The sequence below is a fragment of the Miniopterus natalensis genome, chromosome 1 (assembly GCF_054644295.1).
Source record: "Miniopterus natalensis isolate mMinNat1 chromosome 1, mMinNat1.hap1, whole genome shotgun sequence".
Taxonomy (NCBI): domain Eukaryota; kingdom Metazoa; phylum Chordata; class Mammalia; order Chiroptera; family Miniopteridae; genus Miniopterus; species Miniopterus natalensis.
In genome coordinates this window covers 112201422-112227983 of record NC_142081.1, presented here as the reverse complement: position 1 = coordinate 112227983, position 26562 = coordinate 112201422, and the positions used below count along the sequence as shown (strand labels likewise).

The 26562-nt window shown below is 42.3% G+C and overlaps 1 protein-coding gene across 1 annotated transcript; it reads right to left on the bottom strand.

Moving 5' to 3' along the window:
- Positions 1-525: 525 nt before the first annotated feature.
- Positions 526-21952, bottom strand: LOC148094316 (uncharacterized). Its single transcript, XM_087820846.1, has 4 exons — positions 21845-21952; positions 13151-13343; positions 1853-1927; positions 526-568 (listed from the first exon to the last, which is right to left on the bottom strand). Exons 1-4 carry the CDS (start codon positions 21918-21920, stop codon positions 526-528), a joined length of 387 nt encoding a protein of 128 aa, XP_087676972.1. The 5' UTR covers positions 21921-21952.
- Positions 21953-26562: the final 4610 nt, after the last annotated feature.

The window sequence follows — 26562 nt, the reverse complement described above, 5'->3', positions numbered from 1 at the left end:
CACAGAACTATATGGCTCAGCAGTAAAAAGTATTTACATAATATAATAGTGTAAACATTGATTCTGATTTAATAAAAACCATGTTACATGTTGAGAGGACGGGGCGGGGGGGAAAGAAGGCCACGCTGGAGTTGAGAAAGCTAAGCTTTCAGCTGCTATGACAATAAGTCAATAGATGGTGCTAAAAATTGACTTAGCTATTATACTGTTGTTTATTTTGTAAAAAACAAGATTAAAAGTTAAGGTAAAAATTTAAGGCAGATCTTTCTATCACAACCATATTATTGAAATTTAACTTAAAGGTCAGAACCCCTTAAAAAATGGGGATTACTAAGCCAAAAATTTTCCTGAATATGTAAGTTTGATAATTAAGATAACAGTTTGATAATTAAGATAACAGAAGTGATTTAGAAAATCTACCAAAAAAGGGACATGCCAATGACACTGGGTCCATTATATACTTTTAAAAATCATGGTAGACAATTTAATTCATATTATTAATTTCTTACTTAACTTTTCAAGTGTTTACTTACACGGTGTGAAGAGCTGTTCCTCCTCTTTCCTTGCACTAAGAATAAAAAGAATAAGTGATCAATGCAGATACAAACGCCGCAGGGAAACAGTTATGATTCCCTGACAGATACCAACACACAAAATAAGACAGATTTCACTCCATTTCCTTTATCACTTCTTGACAATTTATAATTTAAATCACTTGGCAAGAGGAGTCCCACAAAGTAAAACTTTATCCTATGTTTTACTGTTTTGACCTAAGAGAGATTCTATATTAGGTACAAATCAAAGCCGCTCCATGTACTGAAGAAAAGGCAAAGCTAATTAGGCCGGGTGAGAGTCAACTAATGAACCAGTTTAACTGCTGCATCTCTGAGCCACTGCTCAGCCCCGGTTCCTAATTCTGCATTTACACCCACTTTACGTGAGTCACCAGCATCTAGCAGTTGACGGCTCCAAGAACCAGTTTCTGGCCAGGCCCCTGGAAGCATCCTGCACCACTGACTGGTAACCACCTGGAATATCTTACAAAGGGTCCCATCTAGTTTAAATTGTAAAATGAGTGTGGCTAACCTAACTAAACACCTACAACACAAAATTGTTTTGCTCTCAAAAAGAAATGAAAAAAAACAAAAGCTCCAAGAGGGTCCTGGGCTGCACTTTGTGCCCCCCGCTGCCTCCTCGAAGGTGGGGGGGCATCACAGGCACCTTCCTAGGACTGAAGGCAGCTTTTCCTTTACTGTCTCCCCCTCTCTACATGAGAGCAGCCCATGGTCCCAGAAGAAACCGAAATACAGCAATCCTACCGAAAACGATCAGCTCCAGAAAGTCAAAATGCACATGTACCATGAAAAGGCATGTTAAAAAGCCCCACTGTTACTGTGCTGCGTTAATTCAGATACACTGGGGCCTGCCCTTCTCCTGCCTCTGCTGTCTAATCAACTGAAAGCTTGATCTGTGAGCCTTTTTAAGCAAGAAAACACGATATAACATAACATTAAGGAAAATAAGCAGGCAAGCAGTGTGATAAAATCCTACAGTTCTGACTCTTTTCCTAAGACAAACAGGACACAGGAAGCTGACACTAGTTTCCCTGCTGATGCTGAGCTTCTGGGGCCCCCCAGGCCTGTCTGCTCTGATGCCCCCGGGCAGCCCTGCAGCAGGCGAGGGAGCTGGGAGGAGCTGGAAAGTTCTAGATGTGGGGAGGATGGAGCATTTGGTTGAGTGCTATGTAAAATAAAGCCAAAATCACAAATTCAATCCTCATACATAAACAACTGATTTTTTTGATTTGTTCAAATAAAAACCTAAGTGTGACCTAAATTCTATCTTGACTTACCATGCATTTGATATTTCTTTAGGAAAATTGTCCTTGCCCTGGGATGGTAGGAAGGGATTAACTGTAAATACCACTCTGTATAGGAAGAAGAGAAATAAGCATACTGATTTAGTTGAGTAGAAAAATACAAAATTGAAAAAATAGCTATACATCCATTTTAATCACTTAAACGAAGTTGAAAGAGGCTTTTTTTTGTTTTCATTTTTTTTTAAATATATCTTTATTGATCTCAGAGGAAGGAAAGGAGAGGGAGAGAGAGAGAGAGAAACGTCAATGATGAGAGAGAGTCATTGATCGAGCCTGCAACCCGGGCAGGTGCCCTGACCGGGAATCGAACCCTGATCGCCTGGGTCCCAGTTACACGCTCAACTGCTGAGCAACGCCCGGCCGGGCAAAAAAGTTTTTAAGTAATGGTAACAAAACAATTTTAGTGAAGGCAACAACATAAAAATTCTACCAGGGTTATTAAAAATTGCAAGATCTTTCTAGATATGAGGAATCAACCCAGGCTATATCTTAGACTTTTTTTAAACTTGCACATAAGTAATCTAATTTAAATTAGGGTATCATATATGTGCTTTCCCCCTTCCACTTACCAATTAGAAATATAGTCACTCTCTTTTATGCTGATATTACTAGCTCATTCCAGAAACAGTCTCAAGAAGCAAGTTACACTGTGGCCAATTAGTGACAGATGCAAGCTAATACATCAAATAGGCCCAAATCAAGTGAGCTGCTTTTGGAAAATGTTCTTTACACACGTAGGCTGATTCTAACTCCATTCAGATAATGAACTTACTTAGTCAGCTGAGGCTTACTTGGGGCTGTTCATCGTGGCGCATTTTAAAGGACAGCATAAGAGCTCAGTGCTCTAATCTACAGGAATAGTTTCATGACAGTGACTTTTTATACTTTTGACAAAGTGATTTCTTAGTTCTGCTCTCAATTTCCAAAGCTAAACTCTCACTTCTTCCTTCCATGCCCCATGATTAATTTGGGTCTTCAATAAGAATTCTTTCTCGGCCTGATCATAGGGCTGCTTGCAAACATGAAATCTGCTGTGAACACATAAAGTCAGTCCCCTGCAGCGCACCTTGCACCGAGGTGGGATAATCTTCTACTTAGGCAAGAATACCAAACACATACTTGAATTTTAATAACACAAAGTTTCCCACTATATGCGATTATAAAGTTGTCATTTAAAAAAACAAACCCTATGATAGGCCTTAGCAATGTCCATCTCAAACCATTTAACCAAACTTATAAGAAAGTGGACCAAGGTCCTGATGGAATAATGGTTCAGGCGACATTCCCCACGTCACGTAATAATGGGCCTGTTTTTAAAAGGGCATTTGGAGGTCAAATATAAATAGACTATACCCCTGGTTCTTGGAGAATCAAAATGTTCACTGATATGTTAAAACTATAGTAATGAATAAAGTCTAACATCATGTCCAAATGTATTTACCTAGAAGACTTTCCCCTCCGAGTAACACAGTTAGAATGTTGCCCAAACGTCATTCGAGACTGGCTGGTTAGCAGACATCTGAGCTGTCGGCTTTGACAGTCCCGCCAGCAGAGAAATTAAATAACTGAACCAATTGCCTTGTGCTTCAAGGAAGCTACTTCCCTGAATTTCAAGTTTATTAAATTGCTTTTGAAGACACTATTCTATTCAACATTTTTTTGTAAAAAATTCATACAATTATTTCAATGGATTTTCCCCACATATTTGAAAAATGAGACAATGTGAGCTATTTGGAAAAATAAACTAACTCAGTTGTGCACAAAGTGAGAGGCAGAGACTATCAGAGCAGCCTGTAACCTCCAGCTGCTGAGAGAATGCAAGACTATTTCCTACCAAAAATAATGCAAATATACTGAATTTGAATAAAAAATAACACATTTGCAGAAGCACCCATGTTTGTATAGGTCCCTATGCCATGATATAGCTAAATTAGGAATTTCACTGGAAAGCCCAAGAAAAGTATGTACTTCAGTCAAGGAAGCAGTAGGCTTACACACACACACCCACACACACACACACCCCAAAACAAGATGTGCTGCTATGGCTCTAAATATAAAAATCAAGAAGGCTGGAATGAAAGAAATGACAATATGCAGAAAAAAACAAAATTAGCTCAAGTAACAAACAAAAAGCTGGAGCTTCCCCTACCCTACACCCAGTTCTAGGGCAGGCACATGCCCCAGGGCTGGCCGATCAATCCCAGCTGGTCTGGCACCTCCCAAGAACCTCAGAGAAAGGCAGAGCTGACCTCTAGGATCCTTAGGGCCTCTGGAGCTCTGGGCGTTGACTTTACCAGCATGAGGAGGAAGCCTTTTCAGGAGAAATCCACAGGAGCAGAACTGAGACGAGTTCTGAGAAGCTCATTTCATTCCTGAATCAAGGAGTACCTTGGTTTTTACTCTGTGAACTCTGGTCATACAAGGCAGTGGTTTTAAACTTTTGAATCTCCTTAGAAAAGCTCTTTAAAATGAAATGACTAGGCCAAAAGGTTAGGTTGTTTTTATGGCTCAATGTATACAACTAAGTTGCTTTCTAAAACAGGTGAGGGCATGCAAGAGTATAATGCCTCCAAACATACCAGTTTTAGCTTCTACTCCAGCTTTAATACTTAAACAAATCCCAGTTATGTGAATGAGGAACCTCACAGTGTCTCTAATTTGCATTTCTTTGATTATATAGTTTGACCACAGTTAACAGTGTTATTTCCACTTTGGTGAGTTGCCTTTTGTTTACAGGTACTGTATGTATTGTGCCCACGAGAACCCTAAGGTTATTAATTTGCATGAGCCTTTCATAAAATATTTACTGTTTATAGCCTCCAACAATTTTATATATATATAACTTCCACTTTTTGCTAATGACAAATACTGCATCACTATTTTATAGTGTGGTTTTAAGCAGCATTTTTCAGAAAGACTGATTTCAATTTATTCCAATTAAATAGAAATGTCAGAAGTTTCTAGGCCAACTGCTGGGCACCTGTTTACTTAAGGTTCCTGCATGTACTGACTGCTCTATCCCTATACTACACATTGTATTTACTGTACATTGTATTAGTTTCCTGACCCATAACATGAAATTTAGATGCTAACAAGTGGATTATACACTAATGATTTTCTCTCTCTGAGTCTGCACTTTCCCCCCAGGCAGGTGGCTCCTTCCCCCTGGCCTGGAGCTGGCTGCCCCACCCAAGGGCACAGGGTGCGCTCCTGGGGCCCCCAGGCTGCTGCTCCTTGAGCCTTGCTTCCTAGGAAGCCTCTGCCCCTCCCAGCTCTGGCTTCCAAACCCCCTCTGCAGCTGGCTCGCCTTGGATCTCAGGGCTGCCTTGTTGGAGTCCTCAACACGTGTCAGTGACTGTGACCGAGACGTGACAGTTCCCACAGTGAAGTACACCCTTCTTCCATTATGTATTTTTAAAGGTACTTTGCGCAGTGTCTTCGACTTTTAGGAACATTCCTGAGTAACAATTTACCTCCATTTCATCTCAAATTATGGAATGTTACTGTTTTAACCCTGAAGTTTAATTACTCTAATACACTGGAAAAAGGGTGTGTGAAAAAAGGTAGTATCCCCAAAGCTGATCACATGACATGTCACTCTATCAGTCCCATCCCTGTGTCCATCCATCTGAAATTCACATTCCTGCTCCAGCAACCTGATGTTCAAACCTCGGAAAACTCAATTCATACCACTACTCAGAGCCTGTCTTCTCACATGTAAAGCAGATAAAATTCCTATATTACTGAACTCAAAACACTGTAAGGGTGAAATGAAATGCAAGAGGAATTTATGTACTATATATAGAGCACCAAGAAATGACAAAAAAGCTTTCAGAAATTAACTCAAAAGCAAAATATGAACATTTAGCATCACTTCAGAGGAAGTGTATGAAGTGCCCGCTCATTAACCAGCACCCCCACGTCATCTTAAGTAAATGTGAGCCTTGGCTGCCCGTTGAAGGGAAAGGAACCAAAGTCACACAATTAGCAGGAATTTCAGCATTTTTGTAAAATAAGCAAATACATATTTCCCCTGCTTTGTCATGTACATCACTGGATGTCCTCTCCTTCCTTTTCCATGTAACTTATCCTGGAGGTCACCACATAGCAGGAAAGAGATATTTTATTTTTTATAGCTCCATAGTAGTCGACTGTGGGGACGTACTAGTTTATTTTTCTGTGACTTGTCATTCCTATCGTGTTACTACATTTAGACTTAATTTCCTTAACTCGGCCCATTTTAGGCCCTTACAGTTTCTGTACAATCCACAGTTGACTCCCCTGCGCTACTCTGCCCGCCGTCTACCTGACACCCCTGCATCCGCCCTTCTCACACGGAAGCTTCTCTCTCTCTCCCTTGCTGTTCCTCTCTCTCTCTATATACAATTAGCATCATTTCCCTACATATAATCCTCCAGTGGTTTCCCATTACTAGACTAAAATTCGTATTTTTTGTCAAGGCCCACCAGCATGCAGGTCTGAACGTACCGCCTTCCTCCTCCCGGCGCCCGTCAGTCTCCTCAGCCCCCCCCGCCCCCCCCGGGCCTGCTGTTCGTGGCCTGCACTCTGCGCACCCCCACCTGAGGAACCTGCCTGGAGCGTGTTCACAGGGCTCCCTCATTTTCAGACCGGCTCAGTGTCACTAAAGAGAGCAGCCGTCTTTAACCTTGGCTTTCTTGACTGTCCATGTGCTGTCCGCCCCTAGGATCCTCTAGAATGTAGAAACCTTTGCTAGGGTGGGAGCCTGGCCTTGAGTATCACTGTTTGTCCTGCATCTGGAATGGTGCCCAGTAAATATCTAACTATTTCAGTGTACCCCAAGTCAATTAAGTTTCTCCCAATTCTCTTATAACTCCTAACATTTTACCTAATGCAATCTTCTGATTTGTCATCTAAGATCAGCACTTCTTTCAGATCTTAGAGTAGTAGTTACTCAGAATTAGAGACACAAAATCCCCAAAAACAAAAAGAGAAGTTCTGCTGTCCAGTGAAAAACCAATGGTGACTTTAATTGGGGTAAGAACATTTAGTGTTAAAATACCTTAACTGCAAAATGACATCCAAATCAAGATATAAGAAAGCATACCATCTGAAGTCTACAGGTCAGTACAATGCATCTGTTTTTATCTGGGTCCCCAGAATAAAGCATTATAATGGAAGTGTGTATGGTTTCACTTTGGACAATGGCCCATCCTAAAGACTGGGCACCTGAGTGATGCTCCAACCATCTGAAGGTACAGGGACAGTTATGAAAAGGCCTGCAGCAGAGCTCCACGCAGTTGCATAGAAATACCCCTTGGAGTGCCCTCCAGAGGTCAGGCACAGGTCCAGGGGCTTTATGTCATTACTTCTCTTTATAACACAGAGCTATAAAGCAGCACACAAACAATGGCCTCATTTTTGTAGAATCAAATGTTATGTTTATATGTGTACAAAAGGTTCAGGAAGAATAAACACCAAAATATTAATAAACGTTCTGGGTGTTCTCAGCATAAGCGGGTGACTTTTCTATATTTTCCAATCTTTTACATCAAATGCTTATTAATACTGTCACCAAAAAAAGAGGGTTTAAAATAGCTCCTGGAAAGAGTGAAGATCTGCTGCCCAGAGGTTTTTCCTCATAGTATTGCCAGTTCCTTCCTATGCACCCCTCAGGGGCAGCGGGAGGAAGGATCCCCTGAGAGAGCACCTTGAGCCAGCAAATTAGCAAAGCTCATGAGGTCAGGACACGAAAGGCTGTGTGAGCAGTTGGTGAGTAATAACAACACTGGATGACAGGACCTTAGTGTCTTTTTTCTGTTACTGAGGCCACCATCGGTTATAGTCGATATACTGTTAGATAAAGGCAAGGTGCTACACAAATTCTTTTAAGTCTGTCTGAAATCTGTACTAGGCTTTTAAGAATATCCCCTGGAAATGACTTCAAGAAACCACCTTCTGTTCCAGAAGAACAAGGCAGAGCATCATTCAAGCGTGATTCTGTGTAAGAGGCACATGGTTCAATTCTCCATCACAGAAAAGCCAGAATGTTTTACATCTAAGTAGGTATTTCCTATTTCCAGGGAAGTTGATATAAAATTGTCTGAAATATAGATATTAAAAGCAAATTTTCAGTGTCCTTGGACTTTACATTTGCTATTTTCACCTTGTTTCTATGGAAACTTAATAACAGGCAATTGCTGAAACTGAGCTTTCTCATATCAAGTTATTGAATGTGTCTACAAAATTAAAAACAATTTGAAATAGAAAATCTATCACATTAAACATAAAAGGCAATTCTATACTTTGAACCCTGTATTTCCAGCTTCTCTGGTTTACATTACTCACTACAGGCTTGTGCTCACTCCCTGGTCCTTGACCTGCCCTCTCACCAGCTTCTCACAAGGTCCCTCTGCATCCAGAGCTCTGTCGGCTTCCACCCGAGGCCGTCGGAACACACTCCCTAAAACACATCAACTCGCACCGGGGGAAATTCCTGCTCCCCCGTGACTTCTACTTTGACTCTTACCCACTGTGATGAGTTTATAGACACAGGGGGAGCAGCCGTTGCTTCTGAGTTGTATACAGTGATTTCAAATGCGAGTAATCACTACTGGAGGAAGTTAAAATGGGCTCACTTTATGAAGAAATATGAAATATAAGCTGCAATCTAAAGAGTTTGTAAGCACCACAGAAACTGAATTTGGCACATTGCCACCTGCACGTCAGCCTCTTCTGCTCAGCAGCTGTGCCACAGTCACTTCACAGCCTAAGTCTCGGTTTCCTCGGCAGCAATGGAGGGAGAGTATACACGGGCCTTATTTGCAGTTAGAAGGGCCAAAGGAGATATACGTGGAAGTGAGTTGTACACCTTAAAAGAATTAAATCAAGGTCCTCTTTAGCCTCTCATCCAACACTACCCATACTAACTGGTTTATAAAATCACTCAGAGGCTTACCTGGCAGCGCCAAGCAGAGCGAGCAGAAGTTTTCACAGGTACTTACTTGCCTGGTGCTTAAAGGTACACTTAACTAATTCACGTAATTTGTTCATTTATTTCACAATATTTGAATATTCTGAAAAGTGAGTACTTTTCAGTTACAAAGCCATGTGCACCATCTGGGTAAATTCACACGGCTAATTATTCTAACATTTAAAGAAATTAAAAGCTCAACTAAAGTTTAAATAGAATAAGAGCTATAGTACATTTGCTCTATGAAATAATCTCTGGCATTTACATGAAACAAATGGACCAATGGGGTTTTAACATCTTTGTGAATGTTTTCTACTTCAAAACCACAGTCTTCATTAGCTACACTGTCATCAGGCTTATTTTCCAGCAAGTACTTCTTCTCCCTCCCTCTATCCTCCCTCTCCCCCCCTACCCCCCTTTAGGCACCTGGTCTTCAGAAGTTTTACCTCAACATTCCTACAGTTAGACAGGAATCTCCCTGCAGGAGGGAAGAGGACCTAGAGGGCGCCATGGAGACGAACGTTCTGAAGATATATTTGTGTCAAAGTAAATAAATTAATCAGACTCAGAGGTTTCTCCTTTGTGTAAAAAAACAAACAAAATAGTATTCTCTGTAGCACTGGCAGCACATTACACATCATTCAGTAATTTCAAGTCCCTCTCCCACCATTTCCCTCTGTATTCAAATTACAGTTGGGAGGAATAAAGCAGCTTCTAGGCAGCCAACTGAACACAGCCTACTTAAGAACACCACATAGAGTCCATGTCAGTTGTCTATTTTGAATTGAAATAATCAACTCTAACATCTTTGCAGGTGAACTGTCCTGAGTATCAACTATCTTAACAGGTGGGAGCCAGGGTATCCCCAGCCCCTACCTGGTTCCTTCATTTAAGTACCTTATGGATAAGTAAGGAGAGGGAGATGGGATGGATACTCTGAAGTTGGGGTATTCAAGTTTTCACTGACAAAACGGAGAAGATATACCCAAAAGTCTTCACAGAGGCCCACGAGACATTAAACAGAGCCATAAACAGGAAGGGCCAAGGACTGGAGTGTCTCAAGCTGGGTTGGAGTACGAACTGGGGGGTTTGGGTAGTGAACATGGAAACTGGCCAGACAGGACGGGAAAGGAATAAGGGGTGGGGACACCAGGAAGAGCCAGCTCCAGAAAAGCAGCCTCCAGGCAAGGAGCCTGAGGGGGTGGCTCCCTGCTAGGGGACCCTGGGGTCAGCACAGGACAGAGGTACTCCTGAGAGCAGTGAACACCCGCCACCTCCTTACCATCGGGCTTTTCCACGTCACTGAGGCGCAGGATGGGGTGGCAATCACAGAACAGGGAATGCAAGTTGTCAACTTCCATGGCAGCCGTGGCTGGTGGTTCTGCCACTGAGTTCCTGGAGCCCCCCCCATACACAGGAGTCTCATATTCCCGAGGCCGCCCCCCAGAGTGCTGGCCCAGCTTGGGGCTGGCATTGGGCTTCAGGCAGCAGCAGGACAGTTTGTTCCCCATGAGGACCCTTCACTCCCTGCTGCTGTCACTGCCTTTACTCAACAGTCCCACCCCCCAACTCCCAACAGTGCCAAAGTCCTGTACAGCACAGGGGCCACTGGGCTGCCAGGCCCCGGGCAGGGCTCAAGGCCTGGCTGTGCCCCTGCTGCTGCCCACCCTGCTGTCAGCTGTGACCGCCTCCACTGAGCTGACTAGTCTGTGAGGACGGCGAGCAGCCTGACTTAGTCCAAAGGTGTGGAGATCAGACAACTGCTGAGAATCACAGCCACCGCAAGAAGAGAGCACAGCCGAAGCTCCTCCTCCTTCCACAGCTGCTTCTCAACTGAAGGCAGTTCACCTGGTTGGCACCAGCCAACCAGAGCACATTCCATGGTCGCCTGGTTACGAGGGACCCATTCCGCCCAGAGTTCCCTCCAGGCCCCCACCTTACAGGGAAGGCAGTGGTTCAGGATGCCCCCTCCCTGCCCTGCACCCACTCCACCCCTTTACCAAGGGCACAGGCCTGGCCCGGTCTCAGCTTCCATACATAATTGCCTAACCAAGTCCAATTTGTAGCAGGAAAGCTACAAATGTATTGGCCATGGCATCGGGGTGAAGCAGTGAACAGGAAGCGAGGAAGTGAAGACAGCAACTGAGGGCTTCTCTTCCTGAGCATTTGGCTGAGAAGAGAGATGTGGCAGTAGTGAGAGGGAAAGACACTGCTAGGATATGTTTATTCTTAGATGAAAAATACATGTATATTTATATGTTAAAGGATAAGAGCCAGTGCAGAAAAAAACAGAAGTTAGAGGAGCCGGGGGAATGAAGGGAGCAAGGCCCCCGTGAGCAGGAGGGATGCACCCAGAGCAGGGACGCATGAGCTCTGGAAGGACGGAGACGCCAGGAGGGAGCAGACCTGTGCAGCCACAGTGACATTGCTGGTAGAGGGGAGACTTAGGAAGAGCTCGTCGGATGACCTCTGTCTGTCTTTATTTTAATAGGCTCCTACAGGGAAAGCCCCTGAGAAGGAGAGGGTGAGGTGTCCAGAAGTGTGCACTTTAGAAAAGCTGGAAGTACCCAACAATACACAAATAATATCTTTCCTCAAAGGTGGGCGGGCTCAAAAGAACTTTGAGCAAAACCAAGGAGGTCTACTATAAACAGATGTCACAGAAGTAGAAGAGAAATCTAATTATTTCCCCAAATAATTAACAGGAATAGCACCAACTTTTGGAGAAGAGTAGAGAAAAATTTAAGACAACAATGACATGTAATTGAAAAAAGTGTGAACATTTACAAGCCGTTTAATCACACATGTGCCAAAAAAAATAAAAAGGAGCAGAGGGAGTGTTCCCCTTTATTAAAAGGACAGCAGGAGGGAAAGGTCAGCTCAAAAATCAGGGAAGCAGAGACTATTAATATTTAATAGTTTAAAAGATGTAAGTAAGGTTTAGTGACAAGAACTAGTGACATATTAAAATGTGGAGACCACAGTGGAGTGGGAAAGGGCTCGATGAAGTTCAGTTTCAGTAAACAACATGGAGTTAAATCCTTAGGACCTAGTGACCGAATTTCATGGTGATAATATTATTGTCTAATGTCCTAGGAATGTCATTAGATACCATTCTGGATGACTCTTGTACACTTGATGGATGCCTAAGATTATGTGACAAAGTAGCGCCTGCATTTATCAACAGATCCACACAAAAAGAAATGCATGACCTTGAATATTAAAGAATTTTAAACTTGCTAAGCCAAAAACTAATAGAAAGAATTATCAAGAAAGTAGATTTTAAAAGATTTTGTTTGAAGAAAACACTGCAGAGCAGTAAGAAAAAAAATCCTCTACTTCTATAACAGTAGCAAATCAGGGAGAGCAAAAGGAAGCTAATAGGAGTGATATGATTTGAGTTAGGGCAGAGTTTGATTTTGTGACAGAATCAGAGACCTTGGTTTTGCTCCTGATGGCTGAATATCTCCGGTGAGGACTTTATGATCATTGTTTAACATGGTCTGGTGTGAACTCATTCACTCACTCATTCAATACCATTCAATACCTGAGCCTTTACCACAGCCTACACGCATTCTTAGGTTCTGGGGATGTTGCTTTGACCAAGATAAACAAGGTACCTATTGTCATAAAATTTATTTCTAGTAGAAGGGTCAACACACAGTGTTGCCCATCACACCACAAACTCATGGCTCAGGATGGCTATTGATCTCCAGCTATTCTGTCTTCATTACAGACAGCAGGGCAAAATGATAAGGGACATTTTTTTCCAGAATATCCACATAGCACAATGCTTATATATTACTGCCTTAAAGACTAGTCACATGGCCACACCTAGCTGCAAGAGAGGCTCAAAATATATAATCATATAACTAAGTAAGACAGAAGACAAAACTGATTATGGGAAAGTAACTAGCACTCTATGCCACAATCTGTAAGAAAAGATTAGAAAAGTTTCAACTTCAGGAATAATCATGATAAAATTTCATAGCCCTTTGTAAGCATAAGTGAAAAATTTATACCAGCAGGTCTGTAATAGTCTTTTCTGAAGCAAACAGGACAGGAACAGTGGAGAGGGGTTTAAGCTATAGAATGAAACTAGGTTACATAGAAGAAAGATTCTCCTGCAGTCAAGTAATCAGGATTACATAGAACATGGGTATTGAGACTAATAAGGGTCCAGCCTGAGTATTATAACTAGTGGTTCTTACAGAAGAGGATTTTGCATGTAAGTAACATGCACATTTTTCCAGGGCTGACTGCATCATCATCTTATTCTCAAAGGCGTATGTAAACAAAAATGCTAAGAATTACTATACGTGATTTGATGGGGAACAACTCTCATTCCCAACTTCAGAAAATTATAATCCGGATTTGTTAGGAAGTAGGGCATTCGATGATGTTGATATTCACATTTTAGTGAACTGTCCAGTGCTTCTTCCACCTGTCTCTTTCCAAGCCTTCTGAACTCTTTTCCCATCTTCTGTCTTCTCATAGCATGTAGGTTTCTTTCTGCCAAGTGAGTCAATTGACATGAGAATTTTACATCAGAGATATGATGCTCTGAAAAAATAATAAGGGTGTTCGTTTGCCAGACCATCAGGGCATTAATGTTTATTGGACAGGTCAGTGTCAGCCCCAAAGGTCCACTGTGATTATAGTCCCAAATCTCGGGGCATTTCATGAGGCCAGTTCTAAGATAGGCTTCCAGTGTTAGAGGAGGGTTTTTTCTTTTCCTTTCCTTCCTTTCACTTCCTTTTAGGTGTTCAGTTAGTATATTAAATAAGTATCAGTAGAAAAAATGCCCTTCGTCTCTCTGGTGAGTTCAGTGAGGTGTATGTGCATCACATATTTAATGGTATCTAGCTGGCTAGCTGGCTTTAATATACCCCCTTTAAAAGAAATAACCTGCTGGCCTGTAGAGTTTATGATGAGAAATCAGCTGACAGCCTTATGGGAGCTCCTTTGTAGTTAACAGCTTTTTTTCCTCTTGCTGCCACTAACATTCTCCCTTTACCTGGGATTTTTGGCATTTTAATTATGTGTTTGGGTGTGGGCCCCTTTGGGTTCTTCGTGCTTGGGACTCTGTGCCTCCTAAACTTGTGTGACTTTTTCTTTCATTGGTTAGAGAAATATTCTGCCATTATTTCTTCAAACAGGTTCTCTAACCTTTGCTTAGGTTCAACCTCTTCTGGAACCACTATGATGCAAATATTGTTACGTTTCATGTTGTTCCACAGCTCTCTTAAACTATACTCCTGTTTTTTAATTGTGTTTTCTTTAGGTTCTCTAATTGAGTGATTTTTTTCCACCCTGTCCTCTAATTTGCTGATCTGATCCTCAGCTTCCCCTAATCTGCTGTTCATTCCTTCCGATGTTTTTTTTATTTTTTATTTCTACTATGTCATTCTTAATTTCCTTCATAGTTTCTATATCTTTTTTCATGCTGTGGAGCACCATTATAATCAGTATTCTGAACTCCATATCATCAAGTATTCAAGGTAATGCAAAACAAGGATCTGAAACCAAGAATACTCCATCCAGCAAGGCTATTATTCAAAATAGATAGTAAAGCACGGCTGGGCATGGCTCAGCAGTTGAGTGTCCACCTAAGATCCAGGCAATCAGGGTTCGATTCCCGGTCAGGGCACATGCCCCGGTTGTGGGCTGCAGCCGATCAATGACTCTCTCTCATCACTGATGTTTCTATCTCTCTCTCTCCCTCTCCTTTCCTCTCTCTGAAATCAATAAAGATATATTTAAAAAATAAATAAATAAATAAAAATAAAAATAAAAAAGGAAATCCTGTGACATGCTACAGAATGGATAAACCTAGACATGATGCTACGTGAAATAAGGCAGGCACAAAAAGAAAACTACTGTGTGATTCTACTTAGATGAGGTATCTAAAGTAATCAAACTCATATAAACAGAAAGTAGAATGGTGGGTTGCCAAGGGCTAAGGGATGGGAAAAATGGGAGTTGTTTATTAGGTATAGAGTTTCAATGTTACAGTATAAGCAAGTTCTGGAGATCACAGGACGATGGAAGGCCAAGACGGGGGTGTAGGGAAACACTGGACTCGCCTCCTCCCACAACCACATACAAATTACAACTAAACCACAGAACCATCGTTCAGAACCATCTGAAATCTGGCTGAATGGAAGTCCTAGAACTAGAGAATTAAAGCAGCAGCCACACTGAGACTGGTAGGAGGGGTGGTCTGACACCCACGTGTGGCATATTTTTTAATCAGGAGGGATACCTTGGCTGTGGAGGTCCCCCCATGAGGATCAAGGGGTCCCAGTCCTACTCCAGACTCCTCAGTCCAGGGTTTCAGTGCCAGCAAGAGAAGTCCCCAAATTCTGACTGTAAAAACCATCAGGGATTGGGGCTAAGTGAGACCAAGGCTGCTGGAGTCCCAGGCAGTTCCTCTTAAAGGGCCCACACAGACTTACTTACTCAGATTCACTCCCTCTGAGCTCCAGCACTGGGACAGTAGCTTGAAAGGCACCAGGGACATACAGAGGGGAACTAAATTGTCTGACCTCAGTAAGAATTGGGGGGCAGCTTTCTCCCAGACAAAAGTGCTGGCAGAGGTCACTGTTCCTTTGCTGACACCTCCCCTCCACAGTGCCTTCAGGCAGTCGCCGTATCTGAGACTCCATCAACCTAGCCCACACTGTTCACCACCCCTGGCTGGTGATTCCCAGAGACCCCACCCTATCCAATTTGCAACCCAACCCAATTTGCAGTGGTTTTTCCATAGGAATAGCCTGTCCTAGCTCAGGCTTCAGACTTTCCTAAAATATCTCAAACAAACAGCAGATGGCCTCAGCCTGCCCCATACCTCTTGCTAAGTGGTCCTAGGCCCAGCACTAGGGGCAGCAGGCCTTGGTTCATAGCTTGGCCTCTCCTAGGGACCTCCAAGCCCAACACAAGTACCAGTACCTGCAGATCACTCTGCAGATCGTTCTGTAGCTTGAGCCAGGTGGTCCCAGGCAGAGCACAGGAGGTAGCTGACTTTGCACCTCCCAGGTGGCCCCAAAGATAGTGCACCCAGTAGTCAGCTTCAGACCAGATTACAACCCTACCACATCCAGGAGCAGCACACTCAAGGGGCAGACTCGGTGAACACCAAAGGCCCACTGAAGTAAGTCCTGCTCCAAAGAGGTATCTCCTGCATAGCAGCTCTTCCACTGTAGTCACAGCTGGTCCTCACAGCCAATTGGCGTGGGGGTCAATCCCTCCTACTGATGGCAACAGTAATCAAGACTCAACTACAACAGGACAGTGTACAAAGCACACACAGGGGCACACCTAGAGTGCCCAGCTCAGGTGACTGGGGAGGCTGAGGCACTGGGCCCTACAGGGCACCTAAAGGACACAAGGCTACTCTACCAATTCCAGAACACCTTTCAGCTCTACCTAATACATAGAAACAAACACAGTGAATCAGCTAAAATGTGAAGACAAAGAAACATGTCCCAAATGAAAGAACAGAAGAAATCTCTAGAAAAAGAGCTAAATGAAACGTAAGCAAGCTATCTCCTGGGTACAGAGTTCAAAACAATGGTTATAACGATGCTCAAGGAACTAAATGAGACCTTTAAAAAACTTAGTGAGAACTTCAGGGAACTTAGTGAGAACATCAATGAGCCCAACCAGTGTGGCTCAGTGACTGAGTGTCGAGCCATGACCCTGGCGGTCACAATTTGATTCCCAGTCAGGGCCCACGCCCAGGTTGTGGGCTTGATCCCCAGTAGAGTGTGTGCAGAAGGGAGCCGATCAATGATTCTCTTTCATCATTGATGTTTCTCTCTCTCCCTTCCTTTCAATGAAATCAATAAAAAAGAAAAAAAAGAAAAAAAAAAAGGCCAGTTAGAAATGAAAGAAGTACAGAGTCCCAAACAAGATGAACCCAAAGAGGTGACACCGAGACACATCATAATTAAAGTGCCAAAGGTTACAGGCAAAGAGAAAATCTTAAAAGCAGTAAGAGAAAAGCAGTTAGTTACCTACAAGGGAGCACCCACATGATGGTCAGCTGATTTCTCAACAGAAACCTTGCAGGCCAGAAGGGACTGGCAAGAAATATTCAAAGTGATAAAAAGCAAGGACCTTCAACCAAGATTGCTCTACCCACCCAAGCTATCATTTAGAATGGAAGGTCAGATAGAGAGCTTCACAGACAAGAAAAAGCTAAAGAAGTTTATCACCACCAAACCAGTATTACATGAAGTGTTAAGGGGTCTTCTTTAAGAAGAAAATTTAAAAAAGAAAAGATATGAATAAAATGGCAATACATATCTATCAACAATATAAAAATCAAAATAAACAAACAAGGAATCTAATGAACAAAATAAAATGATAAATAAAATAGAACCAGAGGCATGGAAACATGGAACAGACTGACGAATTTCAGAGGGAAAGGGGGAGGTGGGATAGAAAGAGATTAACCAAAGAACTTATATGCATACAGGGACACAGACAATAAATCAGGTGGTGAAGGCCTGGGGTGGGTTGGGGTGGGGTCCGGGTAGAGGGGGGCAATGGCAGGGGAAGAAGAGGGGGACATCTGTAATACTCTCAATAATAAAAAGGTTTTAAAAAAGAGTTCTGGAGAGCTGTTGCATGGGAATATACTTAAGACTACTGACCTGTACACTTAAAAATGGTTAATATGGTATATTTTATGTTATACACTTTTTACCACAATTATTTTCTAAAAATGAGCACAACACTTGAAAACAGATAAAGAAAGAAATGAAATTACTATAAACTACTAGCCAGAATAGTTGCCCAATAATCCAGAGATTATTATCAAAGATTGGAAAGCTTAATTATCAAAGATGGGAAAGCAAATCGATTTAAGCAATAGTTGCAAACACAAGCCAGCCTTTATAGTAGGTGTGTATAGCTGTCTTGAAACTCAAGTTTGAAACACATAAATCACTGTTGTGTTTAGAAGCACAAATAAACACTTTGTCAGAGAGGTATTAACACCAGCCAATTATGCTATAAATTTGGGGTATAATAAATGGTTTTAACCATCACTACCAATTATGAATGACAACCCAACTGCTATACCAAAGACTATAATGTAGTGAACTTAATTAACAAATTTTTTTTTTTGCAAGTTTTTCTATTTGTGTTAAATGATGTTACCCAACAAAGTTTCTGTTGTTGCAATTGTTGGCTACCGAAGCACAATCCAGCCCATCCTGACACGCTGATTATTTGCAAAACTCAATGGTATAATTTTTAAATAATATAAGTCATTTAAGTATTGACATTGTTATTTACTGAGTATTGTGTGGTTCAACACAATGGTTCCTAAAAAATGTGTCTTACTAACAACATCTGCAATGAATCTGGATATTTATAAACATGATTTCATGTGTTTACTGACTAGGTAACAGAAGTCATGCAAATTGTTCAGTTTTGTCAGTTTCTTAGGCCCTACAACATAGCTATCAAAAAATAAGCTTTCCAAAAATCAGTTCTTGTTGTACATTAATTATATCATAACGCCAAAGTTAACTATATTTTTTCATTAAGGACAACACTAAAGAGGCAAACTAAATGTAATACACAATGGTTGTTGATGCATATTTACATATGTATTTTTTAAAGCTGTTGTAGAGAGCAATAAAGGATAATACATAATCTAAAAGCACTGTTCATTTATAATATAAACAATTGTATACCAAGTTAGGTTTTCATCCACGGTAGGCTGTCCTCTGGCATGAGAGTGTATGTTCATGTTGCCCAGATTCAAACATACTCATCTTCCTTAATGATTTCCAAAGCTGAAAACAAAAGGAAATATGCTCCTTAAAAGTACAACTCAAAACCCTAATGTTATATTATACATAAAAATAGGGAATCCTAAATTAACTAAAACAAAGTCAGTCCTGTTTTGGGACTTCATGTATTAAATAGTAAAGAATCTTATATTTGAAGTCAGCTATACCCAAAAGTTACTTTGAGTACTTCATTAGTCATATACCTTTAAATGTTACTTTCTTCAACTATGTCAACTTAATCTTCATTAATATTTACTGCTGGAATCTATTGAGTATACGTTGAAATTTTTAATTTGCATATCACAGCTCTGAGAAGGACTGTCTTCCTTTCCAAAGTGAAACATAAATGGAAAGGGGAAAGTTAACATTTCCAAGGTTGCATGTGAAGATGGAACAAAAAGTAAGTTGCTAAGGAAGGCAACATGTCAATCATTGTTCAAACACCAAGTGAGCCCCAGCCTGTTTGGCGCAGTGGTTAGAGCGTCGGCCTGCGGACGGAAGGGCGCCGGGCTTGATTCCAGCCAAGGGCACACACCTCCGTTGCAGGCTCGATCCCTGGTCCCAGTGGGAGACCTGTGGGAGGCAATCAATCCATGTGTCTCTTTCACATGGATGTTTCTCTCTCCCTCCCTTCCACTCTCTCTGAAAAGCAATGGAAAAAATATCCTCAAGTGAAGATTTAGGAAAATTTATATTAAAATTTTTTAAAAAACAAATCATGAGAAACATTTACATAAAAGAACATTTCACAGAACTACTTAAAGCCTTTCAGTGTACATCCAGACATGCTGTCTTATATTAGCACACTCTGGAAAGATACAATGTGATAAGGAGAAACTCTTTACCATTAATTTATGTCAGGAAATTTTGGGTTAGAAGAGACATCAGACTGGAAAAAACAAGTGTATGCAGGAACAAAAAAAATAAAAGCCATATGGAAGCCAGTTCTAAGTTACTTCGTATTCATACATTTTTTTTTAAAAAAATTGATTTTAGAGAAAGGGAGAGAGAAACATAGATCAGTTGCCTCCCATATGTACCCTGACTGGGGATCAAACCCTCAACCTGGGTGTGTGCTCAGACTGGGAATCAAACCTGCCGCCGTTTTCGGTGTACAGGAGGCTGCTCCAATCAACTGACCCACGCCAGCCAAGGCCACATTCACACATTCTTAAGAGGAGACAGACCCACACAAGAAATGGCAAATCACAAAAACTCTGTGCACATCAACACGGCTACAGTGGTTCTGGTTTCACAGGACTTTCCGCCATTGGCATCTTAATGGAGTCCCTTGGCCGCCTTTTCTAAAATTTACACACACACACCCCACCCTCACTTAATGTTTCTTCTTAGTGCTTATCACAATCTAATATGCTACATGTATTTCATTTATCTTGTGTACTGCCTTTCCTGCTCGAATATGACACACAAAGGCCGGGAGTTTGTGTGGCTCACTGCTGAATTCCTAGTCTTAGAATAGTGCTTGCCAAAATAATAAATGGCTCCATAACTATTTTTTTCCACTTTTATCTTTTTTTTTTTTAACTTTTCTTTATTGTTGAAAGTATTACAGATGTCCCATTTCCCCCCCATTAATACCAAAACCTAACTTTCCTGATTTTATCTCCACCCCAGTCCCTCTCCCCTCTAAGTATTTGTTGACTGAATGAACTAGAATCTCTAATTTTAGCGACAATAATATTATCCTCCCGAGGAAGAGTTACTAATCTCATTGATCATAATGTAAAATACTTATTAGACCAAAGGTATAGTAGCCAGATTCCTTACTAGTTAAAGATACTAAAAGGGGAGCATCTATGCCCAGTGTCCTTTGGCATTTCCTGCTTCCTGCTCTCCCCACCACCACCCTACCCCCCAAACTAGTCCCAGTTGGCTGCTGCGGCTCCCTCTCTCCATCAGCCATGGGCTGGATCATACCGGTGCTCGCTGCACAGCTGCTTTCTCACACAAATTTCCGCCAAGATGGGCCTTCAACATGACCCACAAGCCTGGCCCTTCCTCCTTTTGGGAAAAGGCGGGTCAGCTCCTCTGTAATCACCTGTCCTCCTCCCACGCAGAAGCCTGGCCCGGGCCTTTGCCTCAGCCAAGAACACTGTTCTCTTTAACCACTGTGCGTATTTGACATTTTTTCTGATTACAAATGTTTTCTAAACTTTTTTAAGTTTCTATTTCAAATGTATTAGCATTTACCATATATCCATCTCTTAAACTCTCAGAAGAGAAAAATACCATATAACCATAAATTACTAACAGTAAACCAAGACTCTGTGCCAATGTGGATTCTCTTACTGGATATGAGAAACATCAACATGGACATAAAAGAACCCATTACCCTTAATACCAAAACCTAACTTTCCTGATTTTATCTCCAGGAACATCTCTCCCCTGCTGTCCTTATTTTGAAGAGATGCTTGCTGAAGTAATTAGGGACGCAGAGCAATGATACCTGCAACTTTGTAAGTTTTTGGAAAAGAACTTCCATGTCTCCCAGCCTCTCCTACCTCAGAGCTGTGCGTCTCTCTGGTATCAGCCACTTAGCAAATGCAGTGACCCTCAAATTGGTCTGTCCCTACCTCCAACCCCTCCTGCACACTGCTGCCAGCATCCTCTTTCTATGCTACTTAAATGACCACTTTACTACTTTAAATAAAGCCATGACTCAGCACTCATGCCAAAGTGAAAATTCCTTAAAAATCACTCATGCCCTCTATCCTGTCCATTTTGTTTGTTTGTTTAATTTTGGAAAGAGGAAAGGGGAGAGAGAGATGAGAAAGAGATATGAGAAACATCAATCAGTTGCCTTCCAAATGCTTCCCAACCAGGGATCAAACCCACAACCTGGGTATGTGCCCCCACCAGGAATCGAGGCCACCACCTTTTGGTGTACAGGATGACGCCCCAACCAACTGAGCCACCCAGCCAGGGCTCCTCTCCAGTGTCTTTCATTGCAAAAATCACACTGACACCCTCCCTCAAATTTTCTATAGAACTACCTGCAGAGCCCTGAACACCACTGTTTCACGTCTGTGTACTTGCTCACTCTAGTTCCTCTGCCTGCTTCAAATATGGGTTTAACTGCATGTCTGTCATCCCACTGTCACAGGAGCAGTGTAAGCAAACAGGACCATCATATGAGTGAAATCAAAGTCTGGATTATGTGTGGATACAGTCCCTTAATCATACCTGGATACAGTGGTTTCCGAATGTAATCTGTCCCGGAAGACCGTTCGAGTTCTGAAACGTTCGAAAACCGAAGCATTTACTTCTGGGATTACGGGGTTCGTAAACCGAAATGTTCATTAACACAAACAGTCGAAAACCGAAGTACCACTGTGTAACTATTCAGCAATTCCTTTCAAAATCAGCAGGGGGCGCGATAATTTCAATTTTAAAAAGGGAAATTAAAGTCATGCTAACAAAAGCAATTGTCAACTTCAGATGGAAATGTTGGTGCCTAAACAATTGTTTCCGTTTTAAGATATAACTGACTGATATCCATCACTGTATAAGTTTAAAGTGTACACTGTAATGGTTTGATTTACATATATTGTGAAATGATTACTGCTATAAATTTAGCTAGCATCTCATATAGATACAAAAAGACAAAGCAAAAAAAATTTTTTAAATTTATAGAGACAATGCAAAGATACGACTACAAGAACAGGATGCTATAAAGCAGGAACGTTCAGGAAACATAGATAGAACTTTTGAAATTAAAACCATGTTAGTGGGAGAAAAAAACCAGATGGTGGCGTAGGTAACAGCTGCCCCCCCCCCATTAACATTACAACTAACACACAGACCAGCCCTCACTCAGAGCCTCCTCAAATCCAGCTGAACAGAAGCCCCCAACCAGGGAACTGAAGAAGCACTGAGCCCGGTAGGAGGGCGGAGATGCGGGCAGATGGGGGAGACACAGCGACAGGGAGACGCGACCGCGGGCCCACACCCGGGCCCGGTTTAAACCGGGAGGGCCGTCTCGGTGGGAAGGTTTCCCGCAGGAGGGAGGAGGGAAGGGTCCCAGCCCCACAGCAGGCCCCCAGCCCAGGGCTCCAGGGCCAGGCGGAGACGTCCCCACACCTTCAGCTGTGAAACCAGGGGGGGACTGTCGCTGAGGGTGGCAGGGGCTGCGGGAGCCCCAGCAGCTCCTCCTAAAGGGCCCGGCACGGACTCACCCGGACGCTCCCTCTGAGCCCAGCGCCGGGCAGCAGCCTGAAAGGACCCGGGACACTCGGGGGGAACTAACCTGCCTGAGATCCGGGCGAGAGGTGGAGGGGTGGCTTCCTCCCAGGCAGAAGAGCTGCAGAGGCCATGGCTCCTTTGCCGAGTCCTCCCCGCACAGCGGCAGGCAGGCGCCATATTTGAGTCGCCAGCACCTGACTCCCACCTTTGGCCCCGCCCATGACTCCTGGAGGCCCCGCCCCTCCCCACCTGCAGCTCATCCAGGCCGTTTCCAGGCTCTGCTGTGCAAGTGGCCTCTCCAGCCTCATGCTTAGGACTTTCCTAAAATCTCTCAAACAAGCAGCAGCGGGCACCATACGGCCTGATAAGCCGCCCCGGCCTGGCACTAGCGGCAGCCTGCATTGGCTCATAGCTTGGCCTCTCCTGGACAACGCCAAGCCCAGCACAAGTAGCAGCCAACTATGGTTTGCTGTGTAGTTCAAGCTGGGTGGCCCTGGGCAAGGCATTGGCACAAGCTGACTCTGCACCTCCTGGGAGGCCCCAGAGACAGTGCACCGGGTTGTCAGACTCGAGCACACTGGATTACAACCCTGCCAAATCCACGAGTGACACACTCAAGGGGTGCACTTGGTGAACACCAAAACTCCACTGAAGGAAATCCTGCTCCATAGGGGTGTCTCCAGCACAGCAGCTCTTTGGCTGTAGTTGCAGCTGGTCCTCACAGCTGACTGGCCCTGGGTTCAATTCCTCCCAGTGACGCCAATAGCAACCAAGGCTCAACTACAACAGGACAGTGCACACAGCCCACACAGGGGAGCACCTGGAAGGCCCAGCTCAGGTGACTGGGGAGGCTGAGTCACTTGACACCACAGGACACCTACTACACAAAGCCGCTCTACAAATTCCAGGAGACATACCAGCTCTACCTAATACACAGAAACGAGCACCTGGAATCAGCCAAAATGTGGAGGCATAGAAACATCACAAAGGAAAGAATAGAAATCTCTAGAACAGGAACTAAATGAAATAGATCCAAACAAGCTAACAGATACAGAGTTCAGAATTTTGTTTATAAGGATGTCAAAGCATCTTATTACGAAAATAACTGAGAAAACAGATGACATAATAAAGTACCAATTTGAAATGAAGGCTACACAAACTGAAGTGAAGAATAATTTACATGGAACCAACAGTAGAGGGCGCTGAGAATCAAATCAGCAATTTGGAACCTGAGGAAACAAAAAACACCCAAACAGAAGAGCAAAAAGAAAAAAGAATCCAGAAATAGGAAGATAGTATAAGGAGCCTCTGGGACAACTTCAAGAGGCCCAACATTGTATTATTGGGGTGCAAGAAGGAGAAGAAAGAGCAAGAAATTGAAAACCTACTTGAAAAAATAATGACAGAAAACTTCCCCTACCTGGGGAAAGAAATAGACTTACAAGTCCAGGAAGCACAGAGGGTCCCAAACAAGAGGAACTCAAAGAGGCCCACAGCAAGACACATCATAATTAAAAGGCCAAAGTTTAAAGACAAAGACAGAATCTTAAAAACAGCTACAGAAAAGCAGTTATTTACCTACAAGGGAGCACCCATACAACTGTCAGCTGATTTCTCAACAGAAACTTTGCAGGCCAGAGGGGAGTGGCAAGAAATATTCAAAGTGATGAAAAACAAGGAACTACAACCAAGATTGCTCTACCCAGCAAAGCTATCATTTACAACTGAAGGTCAGATAAAGTGCTTCACAAATAAAAAAAAGCTAAAGGAGTTCATCACCACCAAACCAGCACTACAGGAAATGTTGAAGAGTCTTCTTTAAGAAGAAGCTAATGAACAAGAGAATCTGACTAACTAAATAGATCCAGAGATATTGACGCATGCAACAGGCGATCATATTTCAGAGGAAAGGGGGAAGGGGGGTGGAGGGTGGGAAGAGATTAACCAAAGGAGTTATATGCATGTGTGCATAACCCATGGACACAGTTAATAACAGGGTGAAGACCTGGGGAGGGGGTGGGAGTGAAGTGGAGGGGGGTAATACTTTCAACAATAAAGATAAATTAAAAAACAAACAAAGAAAAATTTATAGAGTGAGCTGAAGTCATCATGCTATACATTACATCCCCAGGACTTATGTATCCTTTAACTGGAATCTTGTACCTTCTGACCTTCCCCTTACCCCTCTTCCCCGCCTCTGGTAACCACTTATCTCTTTTTCTGAGTTTGGGTATATATATTTCTAATAGATAAGAAATTTCAAAATGAAAATAAATATCCATTATCAAATTGAACAAAATTTTTTAATTTTAAAAAGAAAGCACATGACATACACCTTAAATTCTAAATGTGATTATACCATTTGAACCAACCAATTAACTTATAGGAATTTACCCTAAAAAATAACCAAACAAAGCTCAGCCGGTGTGGCTCAGTGACTGAGCGTTGACCCATGAACCAAGAGGACCGTTGGATTCCCATCAGGGCATAAGCCCAGGTTTCAGGCTCCATCCTGCATGATCCACTGGGGGCGTGCAGGAGGCAGCTGATCGATGTCGCTCTCATGGATGTTTCTATCTCTCTATCCCTCTCCCTTCCTCTCTCTCTAAAAATTAATAAAAACATTTAAAAAAATAACCAAACAAGTATGTAACAGTGGATCAAACAATTTAAATAAAATACACTGGAAAACAGTTGAAGTTTTGTTTTTTCTTTATTTTTAATCCTCACCTGAGGATATTTTTTCATTTCTTGTAGAGAGAAAGGGAGAGGGAGAGAGAAACGTGAATGTGAAAAACATTGATTGGTTGCTCCCGTACCCGTCCTGAGCGGGGATGGAACCTGCACCCTGGGTATGTGCCCTGGCCAGGACTTTAACCCGAAACCCTTTGGTGCTCTGGAGGATGCTCTAACCACTGAGACACACTGACCAGGGCAAGATGAATTCCCTTTAAGGTATTAAAGTGATCAAGAGGCCACTATCTATGCAACTCTTCAGCTATCACTACAAATCTAGACAAATGAAACAAGGCAAGGAAATACAAAAGACAGGTAATAAGAATTGGAAGAAAAAAGACAAATAGTCATGATTTAAAATGAAATAATCATCTTCATAAAACATCCAAAAAAAAAAAACTAGCCATTAAAATACAGTAAGAATTCGGCAAGGCCAAAAAATATTAAATATAGAAAGATTAGCTGATTAATTAGCTGATTAATTTATAGCTGTACATGGACATATATATCAATAGAATTCTCTTATACTAGATGGGGGGAGAATACAACAAAAAAAGTCACAGTAGAAACAAAAACTGAGATACTTAGGAATTAATCTAAGGCACAAGACAATGGAGAAAAATTTTAGACTATTGGAAAAACATAAATATCTTTGATGTACGATTTCAATGTGGGTATCAGTATCACAAAAGGAGGTTTTTAAAAATACAATTGCTGGGTTCTACTCACTAGAACTACTATTCAGTCAACCTACAGTACATGGGGCAACAAATGATTTTTAAAAGCTACCTAGCTGAATTCTAGTGTAAAGCCAGCGCTGGAAACTACCGGCTTAAATATGTTTTAAAAAGACCACACTTCTAGAGAACAAGAGCTATAAACAAGTTGTAGTAATACAAATGAAGATAAAAACAAAAACCATTGCAGAATTAAAACAAGAAGAGACAAATTACAGAAACATACCTTTGTTAGCTAAGAACAAA

What these genes read in the sequence shown, in the direction of transcription:
- LOC148094316 (XM_087820846.1), bottom strand. Translation starts at nt 21,920, where the DNA reads ATGCTTCGGTTTTCGAACGTTTCAGAACTCGAACGGTCTTCCGGGACA. An exon ending in TCGGAAACCACTGTATCCAG is followed by an intron (nt 13,344 to 21,844) that starts GTATGATTAAGG and finishes CTCACTTGGCAG; the next exon opens with AAAGAAACCTACATGCTATG. An exon ending in GTTGTTCCCCATCAAATCAC is followed by an intron (nt 1,928 to 13,150) that starts GTATAGTAATTC and finishes CTTCCTATACAG; the next exon opens with AGTGGTATTTACAGTTAATC.